The sequence below is a fragment of the Oryctolagus cuniculus genome, chromosome 2 (genome assembly GCF_964237555.1).
Source record: "Oryctolagus cuniculus chromosome 2, mOryCun1.1, whole genome shotgun sequence".
NCBI classification, from domain to species: domain Eukaryota; kingdom Metazoa; phylum Chordata; class Mammalia; order Lagomorpha; family Leporidae; genus Oryctolagus; species Oryctolagus cuniculus.
Window position 1 is genome coordinate 141,474,721 of NC_091433.1, and position 18,287 is coordinate 141,493,007.

The following is an 18,287-nucleotide window of genomic DNA, read 5'->3' on the forward strand; positions in this document are numbered from 1 at the left end:
TGAAATTGAGCTTTGTTTCACTTAGCCTCAAGTTGAAGTGTTGTCAGAGGAAGAAGGGGAGGAAGAAGAAGAGGAAGAAGATATTCTCTCTCTGGCAGAAGAAAAATACAGGCCCGCTGCCCTTGAAAAGATGATAGCTTTAGTTGCTCTTTTGGTTGAACAGTCTCGCTCAGAAAGGTGAAATGCTTCAACATTCAAAATGCTTAAAGCATGTCTGATTTTATTCTTTTACTTAATTGTTTGGTCACTGTTAATTCAGTTATTACATAATTTCTTTTGAATAATAATACTGTTCATCAACTCTTGTGGTATAAGAATTTCAGTCCTTTCAGCTTAACTTTTACTTCGTCTCTGAGTTATATTAGATACAATCATTAAAGAAAAATACACAGTAAAATAGCTAGCAAAATTATATGGACATTTATCTCTTAACCTAGCAACTCTACTTCTAGAGACCTATCCCAAAAATAGGGAAAGATGTATATGCAAAGCTGTTTCTAATAACAAAAGATTAGAAGCAGCCAAATATTCACAAAAAGGAAGCTAGTTGAAAAGTTGTTATCTACTCAGTTGAGTGCTCTGTAGCTAAAGGAAGGAAAAACAGAATTTAACTCTGCTGCTGTGGAGAAATTTCTATATTACTAAGTGAAAAAAGCCAGGTGGAGAAAAGTGCCTGTTGTATCTGCATTTCAAGTAAGGGAAGGCAATGGGAGAACACATATGTGTAAGCAGCCAATGTCATTATTTGTGGATTTCTTATTTGTGAATTCACCTTCTTGGTAACATTTGTCATGCCAAAATCAGAACTTGAGGAGCTATTGTAGTCATTTAAACCTGTGTTTATGCAGATTGATGAAACTTGAGTTGCCTGATATATTTTCCCAACTGAGGTCAAAGAAACTGATTATCTGCCTTCTCATTTCAGTTTTCATATTGTAAACAAATGAAATTTTCATAATGTTTGCTGTGCTTTTCTATGTTGATGTTGCTGTTTAAAAAGGCCCCAAGGGCATTGCTAAAGTGCTGGCTAGCATTTGAGCTCAGGAAGGCTGTAATGTGCCTTAGAGTGAAAATATGTGTGTGAAATCATTTCCATACAGGTGTGAATTATAATACTGTGGGCATGAATTCAGTATTGAGTAGTATATGTTAAATGAGGCATCCTTCAATAGAGACATACATACACAAAGTAATGGATTACTGGTAGATGAAAACATTGTGACTAGAGGCTCACAGGAAGCTAACTTTGTATTCCCCTAGGAGTAATGATTTGGTATTTGCTGATTGAGTGTTTATAGCACTTTACAGAACATATCTACCAGCTCTCAAAAATTGACTGTAAATCAAAAACATCTTGAAAAATGGTTTCTGCTGGTGGTGGGAGGCAAAACAAGGGGGAGGGGACAGAAATGGAATCCTGCCAAAATGTTTTATAAACTTAACTTTGGAACCCTGTAAATGTTTTGTATAAATAAATAAATGGATAAGAAACAGTCCCTAAAAGCCAAAAGCACAGTGAAATAAATGCAACTATTGGTACATTAAACAAGGAATATAGCCACTGGAGAGGTACTAAAGTGACTTTAGAACATATTAACTGTAATTTTCTAATGGGATATACATGAAGGGCAAAAAGAATTACAAAACTATCGTAAGCCTTTTGAGTAGTTATATTGTTAATATAATTGGAATTATTCTCATCTATTAGTATGTGTAACTGTTAAGGTCATTAGCAGCCAAGATTTTCAGCAATGGAAGAAAATAGATATAAATAGAGTTGTGGGATTTTATATCATTTATATCATTTCTTTAAAACTACATTTGAATTGGAAATACAGTATGAGTTCATGGTGTATTTTGTCTTAAACAGAAAATGTTACCTACCTTTGTTTTCTGAAAAGGCCTGGTAACCTTGTCTAACCCAGAATCAATAAGTACCCCAGCATGTAGATAGTAGTCTATAAATCTCATTACTTACTGAAAGAATTTGCGTTCCATGGGAAAATGGCCAGTTCCGGGTCTTGGACATGAAATTAATGAGAATTTCGGAGTGTTTTCTTCATTTTGGAAAACCAGGAGGCTGTTTCAGACGTCTGAGGTCATTGTAAAGGAATGTGAACCCTTGTAGGGAGGTTTCTGCTTGCCATAGATGAGAAAGAATCACAGAGGATTGTAAAGCATAACAGATATTTTTATCTATCAGTTCATAATGGTACCTAACAAGAAAATCTGAAAAACTTGTTGACATCCTTTGAAATGTACTAGGAAATCAAATCATTATTTTGAAAACTGAGAAATAAAGACTATCAAGCATCTGTCCTACCTGTAAGAAGTATACCTCACGACAACCAAATGTTGACTCAAGAAAAGTTTGTTATGATAAATATACTGAAGTGAATAAATGAGCAAGGACTGTTGGAATTAGAGTATCACTGTTTTGTGACACCAAATAAAGTAATGGATCTAAACAGTGATCATCATTGATTGAAAATGTTACAATGATTGTGTGCCTCCTGGTTAAATGTATGCACCACCACCTACAAACAACCTTGATTAAAAAGTCAAATCTAGATTTGATCAAGTCTCTAGATCTACTTACCACTTTACAAGATACATGGGAACAGAGGAACATGTTAAGAGCATACTACAAAGATACAATCAGCAAAATACAATTGCAGGAAACTGCAGGACAAACTACCTGCTTTCCTCAACAGATAAATTGCAACAGAAAAACAGTTGGAGGAGAAACCAGTAGATAAAAAGATTTAGAAGACATTTCAACCATTTACAACAAAGGACTATTTGAGTTCAAACAAAGTAACTATATAAAATTTTTTTTAGGAACTTGAGATTCGTACACTGGATATTATATGATAGTAAGGAATTGTTAATTTATTTCAGGTGTGACTGATAATACTGTGGTTGTTTTTAAGATTTATCTGTTAAGACTTGTACTGAGATTTATGGATTAAATGATAAAATACCTGGAGTTTGTCTCAGAATAATACATACTGAGTGGTTGGTGGTACAAATGAAATAAGAGTATGGCTATGATTTTGGTATATTTGAATCTAAGTGAAGGGATGGATACTTGCACCGTTCCATTTTTGTGTATCTGAATTTTTATAATATGTTGAAGTATGCAATAATTTTAAACTGGGAAGTAAAGCTGTAGTATTTCTTAAAACTCCACTTGGTTTTGAAGGATCTTATGTCAAAACAACAACAAACAGTTCTCTACATAAAATTAAACCCATCCTGGTGTTTTAATTTATTAAAATATTGAGATACTGAAATTGAGATAAAGTGGATTTGGGTTTCCATTTACCAATCCTGCAATCTTGAGAAATTGCCTGGAAGATGTTTAGCAAGGAAGTATAGCAAAAAATAACAAAATTAGCGTTAAAAATAGTGGGTTGGTACAGATGTAATTGAATCAATGATTTTGATGCATGTCATAATATAAGTAGCTATAAAGTAATACAGAGGGAAGAAAAATTTATTTCCACTAATATTTTCTTTTAGGCATTTGACATTATCACAGACTGATATGGCAGCACTTACAGGAGGCAAGGTAATAACTTCTCCAGTTTTAGACAAATTGGGTATTGTAAAAATAATAACAGTTCTTAAATGAAAAACTTTTGCTTTTAACAGGGATTTCCCTTCTTGTTTCAACACATTCGTGATGGCATCAATATAAGACAAACTTGTAATCTGATTTTCAGCCTGTGTCGATACAATAATCGACTTGCAGAACATGTAAGTTCTAAGAAACAGTTTTAAAATTTTTTACTAATTTTGCAAAGAATATTCTGAAATCCTTTTTCTTTTCCAGATTGTATCTATGCTCTTCACATCAATAGCAAAGTTGACTCCTGAGGTAGGTAAACATTTATTCATGTTTTTCTTTTAAAGATTTATTTATTTGAAAGAGTTACAGAGAGAGGTAGAGACAGAGAGAGGTCTTCCATCCACTGGTTCGCTCCCCAGATGGCTGCAACAGCCAAAGCTGAGCCGATCTGAAGTCAGGAGCCAGGTGCGTCTTCCACTCAGGTGCAGGGGCCCAAGGCTTTGGGGCCGTCTTCTACTGCTATCTCAGGCCATAGCAGAGAGCTGGATTGGAAAAGCAGCAGCCGGCACTAAACCAGCGCCTGTATGAGATGCTGGTGCTTCTTTCCAGGGCTTTAACCCTCTATTGTCAGCACTGTTAGTATTTTGAAATGGGCCTTTCTTATTTTTTAGTATGTCATTTGAATAAATGGAATTATGTCTTCCTGTAATACAGTTTTCCTAATAAAATATATACATATAAATTTAATATATCTGAGTGCCATCTAAATGCTCTTTTTTTTTAAGACTTATTTATTTATTTTGAATTCAGAGATCTTCCATCTGTTGAGTCACTCCCCAGATGGCTGCAATGGCCAGGGCTGCCCCAGGCCAAAGCCAGGAGTTTCATATGGGTCTCCCATGTGGGTGTCAGGCCCAGAACACTTGGGCTACATTTTGCTGCTTTTCCCAGGCCATTAGAATGAGATTGGATGGAAAACAGAGCAGCTAGGACAGGAACCAACGCCTTTATGGGATGCTGGTGTCACAGGTGGTGGCTTTACCTGAAATACCAGCTCTTACCTGCTAAACTTAGAAGATGTTTGATTTGAATCATGCATCATCACTGCCCAGTTCAAACAGTAGACTAACTCTAGGACTCTGTGGAAAATAGAATGCAATACCATATGAAAGTATTCTCTCTCTCTCTCTCTTTTTTAATTATTTAAGAAAGCAGAGCTACAAAGAGAGTGTGAGAGACAAGGAGAGGTCTTTCATTGCTGGTTCACTCCCCAAATGGCTATAATGGCTAGGGCTGGACCAGGCCGAAGCCAGGAACCAGGAGCTCCCTCCAGGTCTCTCCATGAATACCGGGGCCCAAGGACTTAGGCCATCCTCTGCTGTCTTCTAAGGCACATTAGCAGGGATCTGGATCAGAAACAGAACAGCCAGGACTTGAACCAGCACCCATTTGGGATGCTTGTGCCACAGCTCCAGTCCCATGAAAGTTTTTTTTCTTTTTCTTTTTTTTTTTTTTTTTAATTATTTAGAGGGCTGGCACTGTGGCGTAGCCGGTAAAGCTGCCATCTGCAATGCAGGCATCCCATATGGGTGCCTGTTTGAGTCCTGGCTGCTCCTCTTCAGATACAGCTCTCTGTTATGGCCTGGGAAAGCAGTAGAAGATGGCCCAAGTCCTGGGTCCCTGCACCCATGTGGGAGACCCAGAAGAAGCTCCTGGCTCCTGGCTTTGGATCAGCCTAGCTCCAGCCATTATACCTAATTGGGGAATGAACCAGTGAATGGAAGATCTCTCCCTCTCTCTCTCTCTGCCTCTACCTCTTTGTAACTCTGCCTTTCAAATAAATAAATAAGTGTTTATAAATTGAAGGAGCTACAAAGAGAGAGAGACAGACACACACATACACACACACACACACACAATCTTCGATCTGCTGGTTCAGTCTCCAGATGGCTCCAACATCCAACACTGGGCCAGGCTGAGGCCAGGGGTTCTTCCAGGCCTGCCATGTGAGTGGCAAGGCTGTAGACGCTTGGGCCATCCTCTACCAGGCCATTAGCAAGGAGCTGGATGGGATGCGAAGTAGCTGGGATTCAAACCAGTACCCATATGGGATGTGGTGGCCTTACCCACTATGCCACAACACCAGCCCTTGAAAGTATTTGTAGAATATGAGAATGTCACCACTACTTTAGCAGTGCATGTATCCTTCAAGATACATTTGCTGTAGTAGTTAAATCTCTACTTAGGCTGCCCATATGCCATATCCAAGTGCATGGTTCAGGTGCCATCTCTCCCACTTCCACTCTAGCTTCCTGCTAATGTGTACCCCTGGGAGGTTGCAGATGATGGCTCTAGTACTTGGATCTCTGGCACCCACTTTGGATACTCAGATTGGGTGTGGTGCAGTCCTGGCTCTTGGTCAAAGATTGATGCAAGAATTTTTTTAAAATATCTATATATTTATTTCAGGCCGGCGCCGCGGCTCACTAGGCTAATCCTCCGCCTAGCGGCGCCGGCACACCGGGTTCTAGTCCCGGTTGGGGCGCCGGATTCTGTCCCGGTTGCCCCTCTTCCAGGCCAGCCCTCTGCTGTGGCCCAGGAGTGCAGTGGAGGATGGCCCAGGTGCTTGGGCCCTGCACCCCATGGGAGACCAGGAAAAGCACCTGGCTCCTGGCTCCTGCCATCGGATCAGCGCGGTGCGCCGGCCGCAGCGCGCCGGCCGCGGCGGCCATTGGAGGGTGAACCAACGGCAAAGGAAGACCTTTCTCTCTGTCTCTCTCTCTCACTGTCCACTCTGCCTGTCAAAAAAAATAAAAATAAAAAAAATAAAAAATAAAATATCTATATATTTATTTCAAAGTCAGAGTTACAGGGAGAGAGAAAGATCAATCTTCCATCTTTGGTTCATCCCCCAAATGGCGACAATAACCAGGGCTGGGCCATGCCAAAGGCTAGAGCTGCATCGTGGTCAGCCACCCTGGTGCAGGCGCCCAACCATTTAGGTCATCTGCTTTCCCAGATTTTTTTTTTTCTTTTCTTTTTTTTTTTTTTTTTTTTTTTTCTTTTTTTTGACAGGCAGAGTTAGACAGAGACAGACAGAGAGAAAGGTCTTCCTTCCATTGGTTCACCCCCCAAATGGCCGCTACGGCTGGCGCGCTGCACTGATTCAAGGCCAGGAGTCAGGTGCTTCCTCCTGTTCTCCCATGCGGGTGCAGAACCCAAGCATTTGGGCCATCCTCCACTGCCTTCCCAGGCCACAGCAGAGAGCTGGACTGGAAGAGGAGCAACCGGAACAGAATTCGGCACCCCGACCGGGACTAGAACCTGGGGTGCCAGCGCCGCAGGCGGAGGATTAGCCTAGTGAGCCGTGGCACGGGCCTTTCCCAGATCTTTTTAACAGTGAGCTGGAGCAGGGGAGGGGAGCATCCAGGACATGAACTGGTGTCCCTGCTTGATGCTGGTGTTGCAGGTAGCAGTTTATACTGAGTATGCCACATCAGCCTCAATACAGGAAGTTTTTAATAGAATATGATTGTCTAATTAACAAGATTTATTTTGGAGGTTAGGGGGTATTGATCAAAGGGTGCAATATTTTATTAGATATGGATTAATTTCAAGAGGTCAGTTGTATAACACAGTGACTAGTTAACAATGTATTATTGTGTACTTGAAAATCAGTAGGAGAGTAGATTTTTAGTGAAATTACCACAAAAAAATAAGCATTGAAGTAATGCAAACTGGTAATTCTTCCAATTTAGTCATTCCATGGTGTGTATGTCTGTGTATGTCTGTATGCAGTTAATATATACATGTTTGTCAGTGTATCTAAATACACAGTCACATCTGTCTTACAGGCCGCCAATCCTTTCTTTAAATTGTTGACGATGCTGATGGAATTTGCTGGTGGACCTCCAGGAATGCCTCCCTTCGCATCTTACATTCTGCAAAGGATTTGGGAGGTGAGTTTTGCAGGATGTCTGCAGCCTTTTCATTTTATAATGCAGCCACTGCCATTTTAAGCATCAATACCTTCTTATTTGTGTACCCCCAAAAAGGTTTTAGTAAGTCACAGTTTCAAGGAAAAAGAGGAGCTTTAGTCACAAGGGCTGGGGAAGGGAGGAAGGTTTTTAGCCAGTCTCCCATATTAAAAACTAATAGTTCAGCCAGTGTGAAGGTCTCATTTCCCTGCCCTCAAAAAAGATTCTGGAAAGCAAGTAGGAACCCTAAAAGTAACAAATGTTTCCAGTAGTTGACAAAAATGATAGAGCAAGCACCAACCACTCCCTTCCTTTCTTTCAAGTTAACTGCTGTGATCACAAAATTTCTCCTTAAAGAATGTTGGAAAAACTCTAGACCAAGGTCAGCCAACCCTTTTTCTGAAGGGCCAAACAGCAAATACTTAAGGCTTTAATGAGCCATGCATCCTCTGTGAAACTCTTCAAGTCTGCTGTTTTAGCCTAAAAATAACCCCAGACAATAAGTAAATGAGTGGGTATGGCTGTATTCTCATAAAGCAGCAAACACAAGCAGCTGTTGAATTGGGCCTGTTGGCCATGTTTTGCTCTTTTCCAGATCCTGAGATTCCCCTTTGCTATGAAAAAAAATCTCCCCAAAAGTGCAGTGAGCTACCTCACATTCTCACTTAAGAGTAGTAAGTTGAGTATGAAATAAGAAACATAAAGATGAAAAACTTCAGAGAATTAAAAGAACTTTTAAATAATTGTAAGTTTAGGCGGGCACCACGGTTCACTAGGCTAATCCTCCTCCTCCTGCACCGCCGGCACCCCGGGTTCTAGTCCCAGTCTGGGTGCCGGATTCTGTCCTGGTTGCCCCTCTTCCAGTCCAGCTCTCTGCTGTGGCCTAGGAGTGCAGTGGAGGATGGCCCAAGTGCTTGGGTTCTGCACCCACATGGGAGAACAGGAGGAAGCACCTGGCTCCTGGCTTCGGATCAGTTTGGTGCACCAGCCACAGCACACCGGCCGCAGTGGCCATTGAGGGGGTGAACCAATGGAAAAGGAAGACCTTTCTCTCTGTCTCTCTCTCTCACTGTCCACTCTGCCTGTCAAAAAAAAAGTAATTATAAGTAAAGAGATCTTAGTCATTGAGTTCTCATGTTTGTCCTATGAAGTCCTTGGTTATTTTAAATTTATTTTGAGAATAGATTTTCCTGAACATTTCCTTTTGGTAAGAAAAAGTAGCTTTGAAAATGGGAAAAAGAGAAAACTTCACTGAGACTCTAGTTTTCAAAAAATGACTTCAGCTATAAGTGTTTAATGGCATATACCAAAAAGAAGTATAAAAAGTAACTGCTCATTCAGTTGGCCTCATATTCTGTTCTTGTCATTTTTATTTGTAGGTGATTGAATACAATCCTTCTCAGTGTCTGGATTGGTTGGCAGTACAGACACCCCGAAATAAACTGGCACACAGCTGGGTCCTACAGAATATGGAAAACTGGGTCGAGCGGTTTCTTTTGGCTCACAATTATCCTAGAGTCAGGACTTGTAAGTCAAATGTTCAGAATTTAACAAGCCGTTTATTGTTCCAAGTTTAGGGTTTTTGTTTTTGTTTTAAGACAACTGATATTCCCATTTGCTATGCTCTTAGATCCGTTATCAAAGGCCAAAGTTCTATCAGTATTTTGAAACATGTAACATTGTTTTACAAATATTTGCAGTGTTTTGTTTCATAAAGGAGAGAAAAACATGCATCCTTTGGGTGACATCACCACTTCCATTTTTGTTTCTTTCAGAGAATGACAAAGCACAATCAACATTAGGAAAGGGAGTAAAATATCAGAAACTTTTACCTTAAAAGTAACTATTGAGGAAGCTAAGAGTAAAATACTAATAAGGGCATAAAATAATCTGAGAGATAATATTAACTGAAATTTTGAGTTAAATATTAAACACCATTGTACACAAGTCAGTAAAGAATAAAGATCTTAGAAGACAGATGGACAAATATCAAAAGCAGTTATTTTGCAGGATTTAAACTTATTTGTATATAAATAGAATATGTTCATCTTGATAGTTCAAAGAAAATAAATCAGAATTATTAAGTTTTGAAATTTTTCTGATCTTTGAAAATGTGTTTTCAAGCTGTCCGCTGAGAAGGGCCTACAGTCATTGACAATCTGGTATCAACAAATTCCATACGGCCGGCGCCGTGGCTCAACAGGTTAATCCTCCGCCTTGCAGCGCCAGCACACCGGGTTCTAGTCCCGGTCGGGGCGCCGGATTCTGTCCCGGTTGCCCCTCTTCCAGGCCAGCTCTTTGCTGTGGCCAGGGAGTGCAGTGGAGGATGGCCCAAGTACTTGGGCCCTGCACCCCAAGGGAGACCAGGATAAACACCTGGCTCCTGCCATCGGATCAGCGTGGTGCGCCGGTCGCGGCAGCCACTGGAGGGTGAACCAACGGCAAAAGGAAGACCTTTCTCTCTCTCTCTCTCTCTCTCTCTCTCTCTCTCTCTCACTGTCCACTCTGCCTGTCAAAAATAAAAAAATTTAAAAAAAAAATAAAAAAAACAAATCCCATAACCCAGATGTTGGATTCTGAACATCATTCTCCAATAAAAGGATTCACAGTTCCTTGGAGAAATAATTTTAGGGCTAGAGCAAGGTATATACCAGAAGAACTTAGTGAATCTTGTAGTGGAAGAAAGTAAGGGAGTACTCAAAACACAAAATCATGGGAGCATGTCCAAGGAACCCAGAACCTAACCTGAAAGTACCTTTCGATGGCTAAAGCTAGAACAAGGAGAGTAATTAAATAACATGGCATACAGCCCAGAGTATAAAATAGGTGCCATGAACCTGTACTGATAAAAATAAATGATGTGTAAAAATAAATGCAGATGAAATGAATATCCCAGATAAAAATTATGGCAAATAACTTAGTGTAACACACTTCCCTGTGCCTCCCCACCTCCACCTGCCAGAGAATGTAGCTTTAACTCCTAAGTCCTTGAGTATGAGTTTCCAAAGAATAGAACACAGGGTAACTTTATAGAACATAACAAATAACTTCATAGTTATTAACACTCAGCCAAGTGATTAAGGTTAACATCATCACAGATAAGTTGATAACATGTGCCCCTGACACAATGTGATGAAAAGGGCTATTCATCAGTTCATCTTTGTGGACATTTTTACAAAAGCCCACAACCTAAGTCTTAACCATGGTAAATGTCAGACAAACGCAGTTTGAGGGACATTCTGTGAAATGCTTGCAAGCTGTCAAGGCCATCATAAGCAAGGAAGGTCTGAGGAACTGTCATAGCAAAGGGAAATTTCAAAGGACAATATGACTAAAGGAACATATCCTAGGTGGGATTCTGGGAGAATTTTTTTTAAAAGACCATTAAAGCAAAGCTAGTGAAATTTAAATACAGTATGAAATTTCATTAACAGTAATATACCAGTGCTGGTTCTTTAGTTACAACAAATGTACTATAGTGAGACTATATGTTACCAGTAGGAGAAACTGGATGAGAGATGTACAGATATTACCTGTTCTAAAATAAAACATTTATTGAGAGAAATATGTATCAGTAAAAAGGACACATGAGTTGGCATTGGCAGTCTGCTTATGGGCTTATTTTTCTTTCCAGTTTAGTTAACCCCATAACAGGATATTTTTAACAGCTGGTCCTGAAACCTGAGCATAAAACAATTAAAAAAAAAAGTCTGTGCTGAACCAAAAAGAACTTTTTAGTCAACTGTTACACCTGATACAAAAGTATTTCAGAAAGTTGATGGAAAATGGAATCAAAATAATAGTTTTATTTTGTTCCTCCAAAATTTGAAATCCAGGCATGTAGTTACTCCTGCAATTCTGAGGAAATGGCATTCTTGTGCACTGTAGTGACATCATAATATTATGCAACAGACTGAAGTTCAACACTATGGATTCAGATGCCTCTTTAACATGATAAAACCATTTCATCGATTGTGGTTTAAGTCATTCAGTATATGAATACCATATTGCATTATTTATAATTGTGAAAAATTAAAAATTCAGTTATGAAAAAAGTTGCTAAATTTCATCATTTTAAAATTATAAGTTCTTCAAAGAGTTTATAGAAAACATATCATGAAAAAATGCATGGATTTCAAAATTTTTTGCATCAAAATAAATTTTAACTTTGAGTTGAGTTCCATTTTTCCATAAACTTTTTTAGTAGCCTCATATGATTGTTAACATTGTATAATAATAATAAAAAAGATAGATGCAGGTATTCTTAAATTATAACAAAGCAGTTTTTAACAGATTGTCTCTTTTTCCAGTTTAACTTTCTTAACAGTTCTCAAACACAAACATAATTTCAAAATTGTGTTTTTCTCCCTAGCAGAATTTATTTTTGCTTAAAAGCATACAGCTATTTATATAAATGAAGGCACACTTAGGTATGTGATGAAGCAAAGCCGAAATGTCATTGAGTAGCTTTTTTTTTTTCAACTTTTTAGTATGTTGGAAAATATTCTTATTAAATTGTTGAAGTAATACTGTATAACTTAAACCAACTTTTTAAAATTATAAGTTACTTTTCTCAATTGCTATTTTCTGCAGAAATTGAGCAGGGTGATATCCACATGCCAAATTCTTACATTTGAAACAATACCAAAGTAAGCCTAAAAATATCAAACTAACCAGAGTAGTATATAAATAAAGACATATGCAAAAAATGGAGTTTGTGCACAGTTTTAATTTGAAATTAATTTATGGCCGGCGCCGTGGCTCACTAGGCTAATCCTCCGCCTTGCGGCGCCAGCACACCGGGTTCTAGTCCCAGTCGGGGCGCCAGATTCTGTCCCGGTTGCCCCTCTTCGAGGCCAGGTCTCTGCTATGGCCCTGGAGTGCGGTGGAGGATGTCCCAAGTGCTTGGGCCCTGCACCCCATGGGAGACCAGGAGAAGCACCTGGCTCCTGCCATCGGATCAGCGCGGTGGGGCGGCCATTGGAGGGTGAACCAATGGCAAAAGGAAGACCTTTCTCTCTGTCTCTGTCTCTCACTGTCACTCTGCCTGTCAAAAATTAAAAAAAAAAAAAAGAAATTAATTTATAAAATAAAATATAATTGATTTTTGAAACCATGACTTATTTGCTTTGACAGCATGATAGAGAAAGTATCAAATTATGGTAGAATGGCAGGAGATAGAACTAGTAGTGGGTGTTTTGAAAAGAGCCAAAAGTCTCAGGCATGAGAGTCTTAGAAAGGATCTGTGACAGATGTTGTTTCTGGGTTTAGCCCATCAGAATGGGTTTGAATCCCAGCTCTGCCACTAACTGTGTACATCTGGGGTAGTCCTAGATTAAGCCTGAATGAAGGTTAGGATAGTAAAAGCATTGCCTACCACATAGTTATTCTGTCCAGTAGTGTACACTGTATAAACATTAGCAATTCTTGTTAATACTGTTAATGTTTGTTTTTACCATTGTCTTTATCTTCATTGTATTTTACCATTGTTTTTTAAAGCCTGATCTGGGCCCTTCTTCTTTATCTGTCTTTGCCTCTGTAAGATTCAGGTTTTTCCATTTACCATCACTTATATCCAGGCTGATTATGAGGACTAAATTAGATTTTTATAAAGTACCTATCTCAGTACCTTGCACATAGTATCTGCTTTTAGAAGTGGATTCTGTTAAGTCATTAGCTGCTCAGAATTATAATAGTCTTAATGATGGCTTTCAGGTATATTGAAAGATAAAGTCTTTCAAGTAAGAAGAAATGTAAGACCATAAAATGTTAAATAATTTAACTATGCTAGGCAGTTTTGGGTGGATCTTCTGTCTCCATGGGCTGTTTTATTCTAGAAATCATATTCTTTGCTCAGAATAAATAAAAGATTACATTAACCACTACAATTCTACATCTTGGGGAAGCCAAACAAGAGATTTTAAAACTTTCTGAGGAGCCAGGCATTTGGCACAGAGGTTAAGATGCTGCCTTTAGCTTCCTGCTAATGTGAATACTGGAAGGTAGCAGGTGATGGCCTCAAGTACTCGTGCCCCTGCCACCAATATGGGTGACTCTGAGTTCCAGGTTCCTGGTTTCAGCCTGGCCCAGCCCCAGTTGTTGGAGGCACTTGGGGAGTGAACCAGTGGATAGGTCTCTCTCTCTCTCTCTGCCTTTCAAATAAATAAAAACAATTCAAAAAAAATTTTAAAAAGCCTGTTTGAGGGTGGGCATTTGACCCTGTGTTTAAGATGCCAGCATCTCATATGCAAGTACCTGACTCCAGTTTCTGATGCCAGCTTCCTCCTAATGCAGAATCTGGGAGGTAGGGATGATGGCTCATGTGTAACAGGTATCTGCTACCCACATAGAAGACTCAAATTGAGTTCCTGGCTCCTGGTTTTGGTCTTGGCCTAGTCTGTAATCACAGGCATTTGGTGGTGGGGGTAGGGGTGCATCAATGGCTTTGTGCACGGGCAACTCTCTACCTCTCTCTATGTCTCAAAGTAAAAAAAAAAAGTGTTAATGGCATTAGTTGCCACTTAAACAATGATGGCAGAATGAAAGGTATTGGTGGTTTCTGTCGCACCTTGGAGTGTTTTTGAGGGCCAAGGGTAAAGCAGAAAGATATTAAGAGTGATGTTCATGTCCCTTAATTTATATTCATTTTAATTATTAAAGGGAAGAGTGGCTTTGTGTTTAATGACTGCTCTTCAGTCTATTTATATCTTATAAGGATCTGACAGTTTTGTTTTACATTTTATAGCTGCAGCTTATCTTCTGGTGTCCCTTATACCAAGCAATTCATTCCGCCAGATGTTCCGGTCAACAAGGTCTTTGCACATCCCAACCCGTGACCTTCCACTCAGTCCAGACACAACAGTAGTCCTACATCAGGTCTACAACGTGCTCCTTGGTTTGCTCTCAAGAGCCAAACTTTATGTTGATGCTGCTGTTCATGGCACTACAAAGCTAGTGCCCTATTTTAGCTTTATGACTTACTGTTTAATTTCCAAAACTGAGAAGCTGATGTTTTCCACATATTTCATGGATTTGTGGAACCTTTTCCAGCCTAAACTTTCTGAGCCAGCAATAGCTACAAATCACAATAAACAGGCTTTGCTTTCATTTTGGTACAATGTGTGTGCTGACTGTCCAGAGAATATCCGCCTTATTGTTCAGAACCCAGTGGTAACCAAGAACATTGCCTTCAATTACATCCTTGCTGACCATGATGATCAGGATGTGGTGCTTTTTAACCGTGGGATGCTGCCCGCCTACTACGGCATTCTGAGGCTCTGCTGTGAGCAGTCTCCTGCATTCACTCGACAACTGGCTTCTCACCAGAATATCCAGTGGGCCTTTAAGAATCTTACGCCACATGCCAGCCAATACCCTGGAGTGAGTAAAATTGTTACTCTTGTATCTGTATCCTAAAACTGATTGGAAATAATCTGTTTTCCCCTTGTGGGAAATGGTGACAAAATATAGAAGAATGGTTTTAAGTTAGTACTTAATATATATTTGCTTTCTTGAATACACATATGTTTGTAGAAGATATTTCTTAGGTTGAAGTTAAAATGTTTTCTATAATGGAATTTACCTTTTTCAATTTGTGGTTTTGAAAAGATAACTTTCATGTGTACCAAATGAAAAAAGTCTGCCCTGTGGTACAGTTTAGGAAAATTGAGTACTTTAATAGGTATTCATTATGAAGATCTACATGCTTTGTTAGGCTATGTGCTAGACACTATTTTATCCTAAGCCTGTACCTATTGTTTCTGAAGCTACAACCAAGTAAATGAAATGCCCAAGAAGTGTCAGGGTACAAGGATGCAGTCTAAATCTGATCCTTTTGCTCTGCAGACTATTTGTAGATTTAATATTAGATTTTTTCCATATATAAAACCTTTATTCCTGGATACTACTTTAATTACTAAATATGATAGCTAGAATAGAATATACCTCTGACAAGTGTTAAGTGAGTTAGAATGCTTATTCCCTGTGTTGTTGCTTGCCCTTGATGTCAGTGACGTGTAATGCATTTTGTGGTAGAATCTTAATAGATTTTGACAGAAATGGTGCTTACATCTGTTTTTGCTATAAAGTATAAAATTGAAGATTTCAGTTCATAGATACGTGTTTGAAAAGCAGTCCTTACCTAACTGCACATAAGTGAATTTAGAAAATCACAACTATTGATTTTACTAAAATATTAGTTATTATATGTCATCTATCAGGAATGTCAACTAAGCATTCATCACAAAGAGTTATCTCAGAAACACTTTTAAATCAAGTATAACTTAGACATGTAAATCTTTCTAACAAAGTAATGATTTCTCCTTATTAAATATAAAGGGACAGAGAATTGGCCTAGCCTGTCTCTGGATACAGATTTGAACTAGTGCTTTAAATGATGTTAAAACTAAAAATTATATTTACTTGTAGTTTTTAACATCTAATCTTTGATTTTAAAATTTCTTGATTTTTTTTAGTGTACAATGGGAGGGTTTTTTAAAAAGTTCCATGGAAAATGTAAGAAGAAACTAAGTATTTTGCTGCAAAAAATTCTGAAATCCACACATATTTTTATAATGGGCATTTTCCATGGATTTTGAAAGATCCTCCTATGGTTTTTTTTTTTTTTTTTTTTTTTCTTTAAAATAGAATTAGTAATTAGTGCAGTTTTAAGTAGTGGCTAGTGAGTATAACATTCAAAAGTAAGAAGTGGATGCTTTACAGTATTATAGGATTAAAAGAACCTCATCATGTTTATTTACCTTTTTTAGGCAGTGGAAGAACTATTTAATCTGATGCAGCTCTTTATAGCTCAGAGACCAGATATGAGAGAAGAAGAACTAGAAGATATTAAGCAGTTTAAGAAAACAACCATAAGTTGTTACTTACGTTGCCTAGATGGCCGCTCCTGCTGGACAACTTTAATAAGGTAATAACAATGTTTTCTGTTGTTTTTTTGTGTGTGCCATTTGTTTCGTTTTTCCAAGTGAGGAGATGGAGACCATCCTTTTGACATTAAAAGAGAAATAATTTATATTATTAATAACAGTTTAGTAATTTCATATTAAGGTTATTGGGGAAGTGCCTGTGCATTTAGACACATTGGAAGAAGTCATATTTTGAGCAATTTTTGCAGTTTTTCTTTTGGTTTGTATTTTTGTGTCGTTTTATCACGATCCTAGGGCTCCAGGGACCCTTACTGTACAATCTTCCCAAACTTTGAACTATCTTTTCTATGGCAGCTCATCCTAACTTAACACTTGAGTAGTTCAGTTGTAGAGGCCTCCAGAAACTGAGTTCTCCATCTTTAGTCAAATCTGTTGTTAGGTTTTCCTTCTTGTTTGCCCATATCTATGGGTTTGGCTTTATTTTCTGTAGGAATTGGCCAGAATAACAAAACGTATATTTTACAATTAATTGTTCATAGCTACAGAAGTTACTGAATGGCTGCAAAGGAACTGCTATAGATTACACTTAATTCCCTTCACCTGTAGAAATTTGTTCAGGCTAATTTCTTTTTCCTCCTCCTCCCCTTCCCCTTCCTCTTCCTCTTCCTTTCTTGATTTGAAAGGCAGATTTACAGAGAATCAGAGGTAGAGAAAAAGAGAGAAGTCTTCCATCTGCTGTTTCACTCCCAAATGGCCACAACAGCCAGAGCTGGGCCAATCTGGAGCCAGGAGCTTTCTCTGAGTCTCCCCTGCTGGTGCAGGGGCCCAAGCACTTGGACCATCTTCCACTGCTTTCCCAGGCCATAGCAGAGAGCTGGATCGGAAGTGGAACAGCTGGGACTTGAATTGGTGCCCATATGGGATGCCGACAGTGCTGGCATCAGTTTTACTCACTGTGCCATGGTGTCAGCCCCTCAGGCTAATTTCTTAAAATGCCTCTCTGTATTAGGTCTAAGACTTAGAGATTATGTCCTTTCTTAGGCACACTTTAAAAAAAAAATTATTTGAAATGCAGAGTTACAGAGAGGCAGAGGCAGAGGCAGAAAGAGAGTTCCATCCACCGGTTCACTCTCCAAATGGCCGCAACGGCTGGAGCTGTGCTGATCCAAAGCCAGGAACCAAGAGTTTCTTCTGGGTCTCCCACATGGATGCAGGGACCCAAGTACTTGGGCCATCTTCTACTGCTTTCCCAGGCCATAGCAGAGATCTGGATGGGAAGTGGAGCAGCTGATACTCTCCCGGCGTCCATAGGGGATGCCAACATTGCAGACAGTGGCTTTACCCGCTAAGCTACAGCACCAGCCACACTATTTTTTTTTTTTTTAACAGGCAGCATGGACAGTGAGAGAGAGAGAGAGAGAAAGGTTTTCCTTTTCCATTGGTTTACCCCCCAGTGGCCACTGTGGCCGGCGCACCACGCTGATCCGAAGCCAGGAGCCAGGTGCTTCTCCTGGTCTCCCATGTGGGTGCAGGGCCCAAGGACTTGGGCCATCCTCCACTGCACTCCCGAGCCACAGCAGAGAGCTGGACAGGAAGAGGAGTGACCGGGACAGAATCTGGTGCCCCAACCAGGACTAGACCTAGTGTGCTGGCGCCGCAAGTAGGGAGGATTAGCCTATTAAGCCGCGGCACTGGCCTCCAAACACATTCTAATGTAGTAAAGCACACATCTTAATGTAGTAAAGCCACGTGGGGTTCATATAGTAACTTACTTCTCTGCAATGGGAGGACTGTCGTAATTCTCAGAACTTTTTAAACAATACCTTATCATATACCTCACTGGGATATCTT

At 39.4% G+C, this 18,287-nt stretch overlaps 1 protein-coding gene across 10 annotated transcripts in view; it reads left to right on the plus strand.

Moving 5' to 3' along the window:
• The window catches only part of USP34 (ubiquitin specific peptidase 34), a 235,198-nt gene that overhangs the window by 196,403 nt on the left and 20,508 nt on the right, over positions 1-18,287 (plus strand). For all 10 annotated transcript variants that reach the window (XR_011386628.1, XM_051838286.2, XM_051838305.2 and 7 more), the window contains 8 exons: positions 26-177; positions 3,526-3,574; positions 3,658-3,762; positions 3,839-3,883; positions 7,429-7,533; positions 8,931-9,078; positions 14,297-14,931; positions 16,320-16,477. Coding sequence is in view for 9 of the 10 variants with exons in the window: in XM_051838286.2 (XP_051694246.1) it covers positions 26-177; positions 3,526-3,574; positions 3,658-3,762; positions 3,839-3,883; positions 7,429-7,533; positions 8,931-9,078; positions 14,297-14,931; positions 16,320-16,477 (1,397 nt within the window). In the remaining variant the exon portion in view is untranslated. The remainder of the gene's footprint in view (positions 1-25; positions 178-3,525; positions 3,575-3,657; positions 3,763-3,838; positions 3,884-7,428; positions 7,534-8,930; positions 9,079-14,296; positions 14,932-16,319; positions 16,478-18,287) is intronic.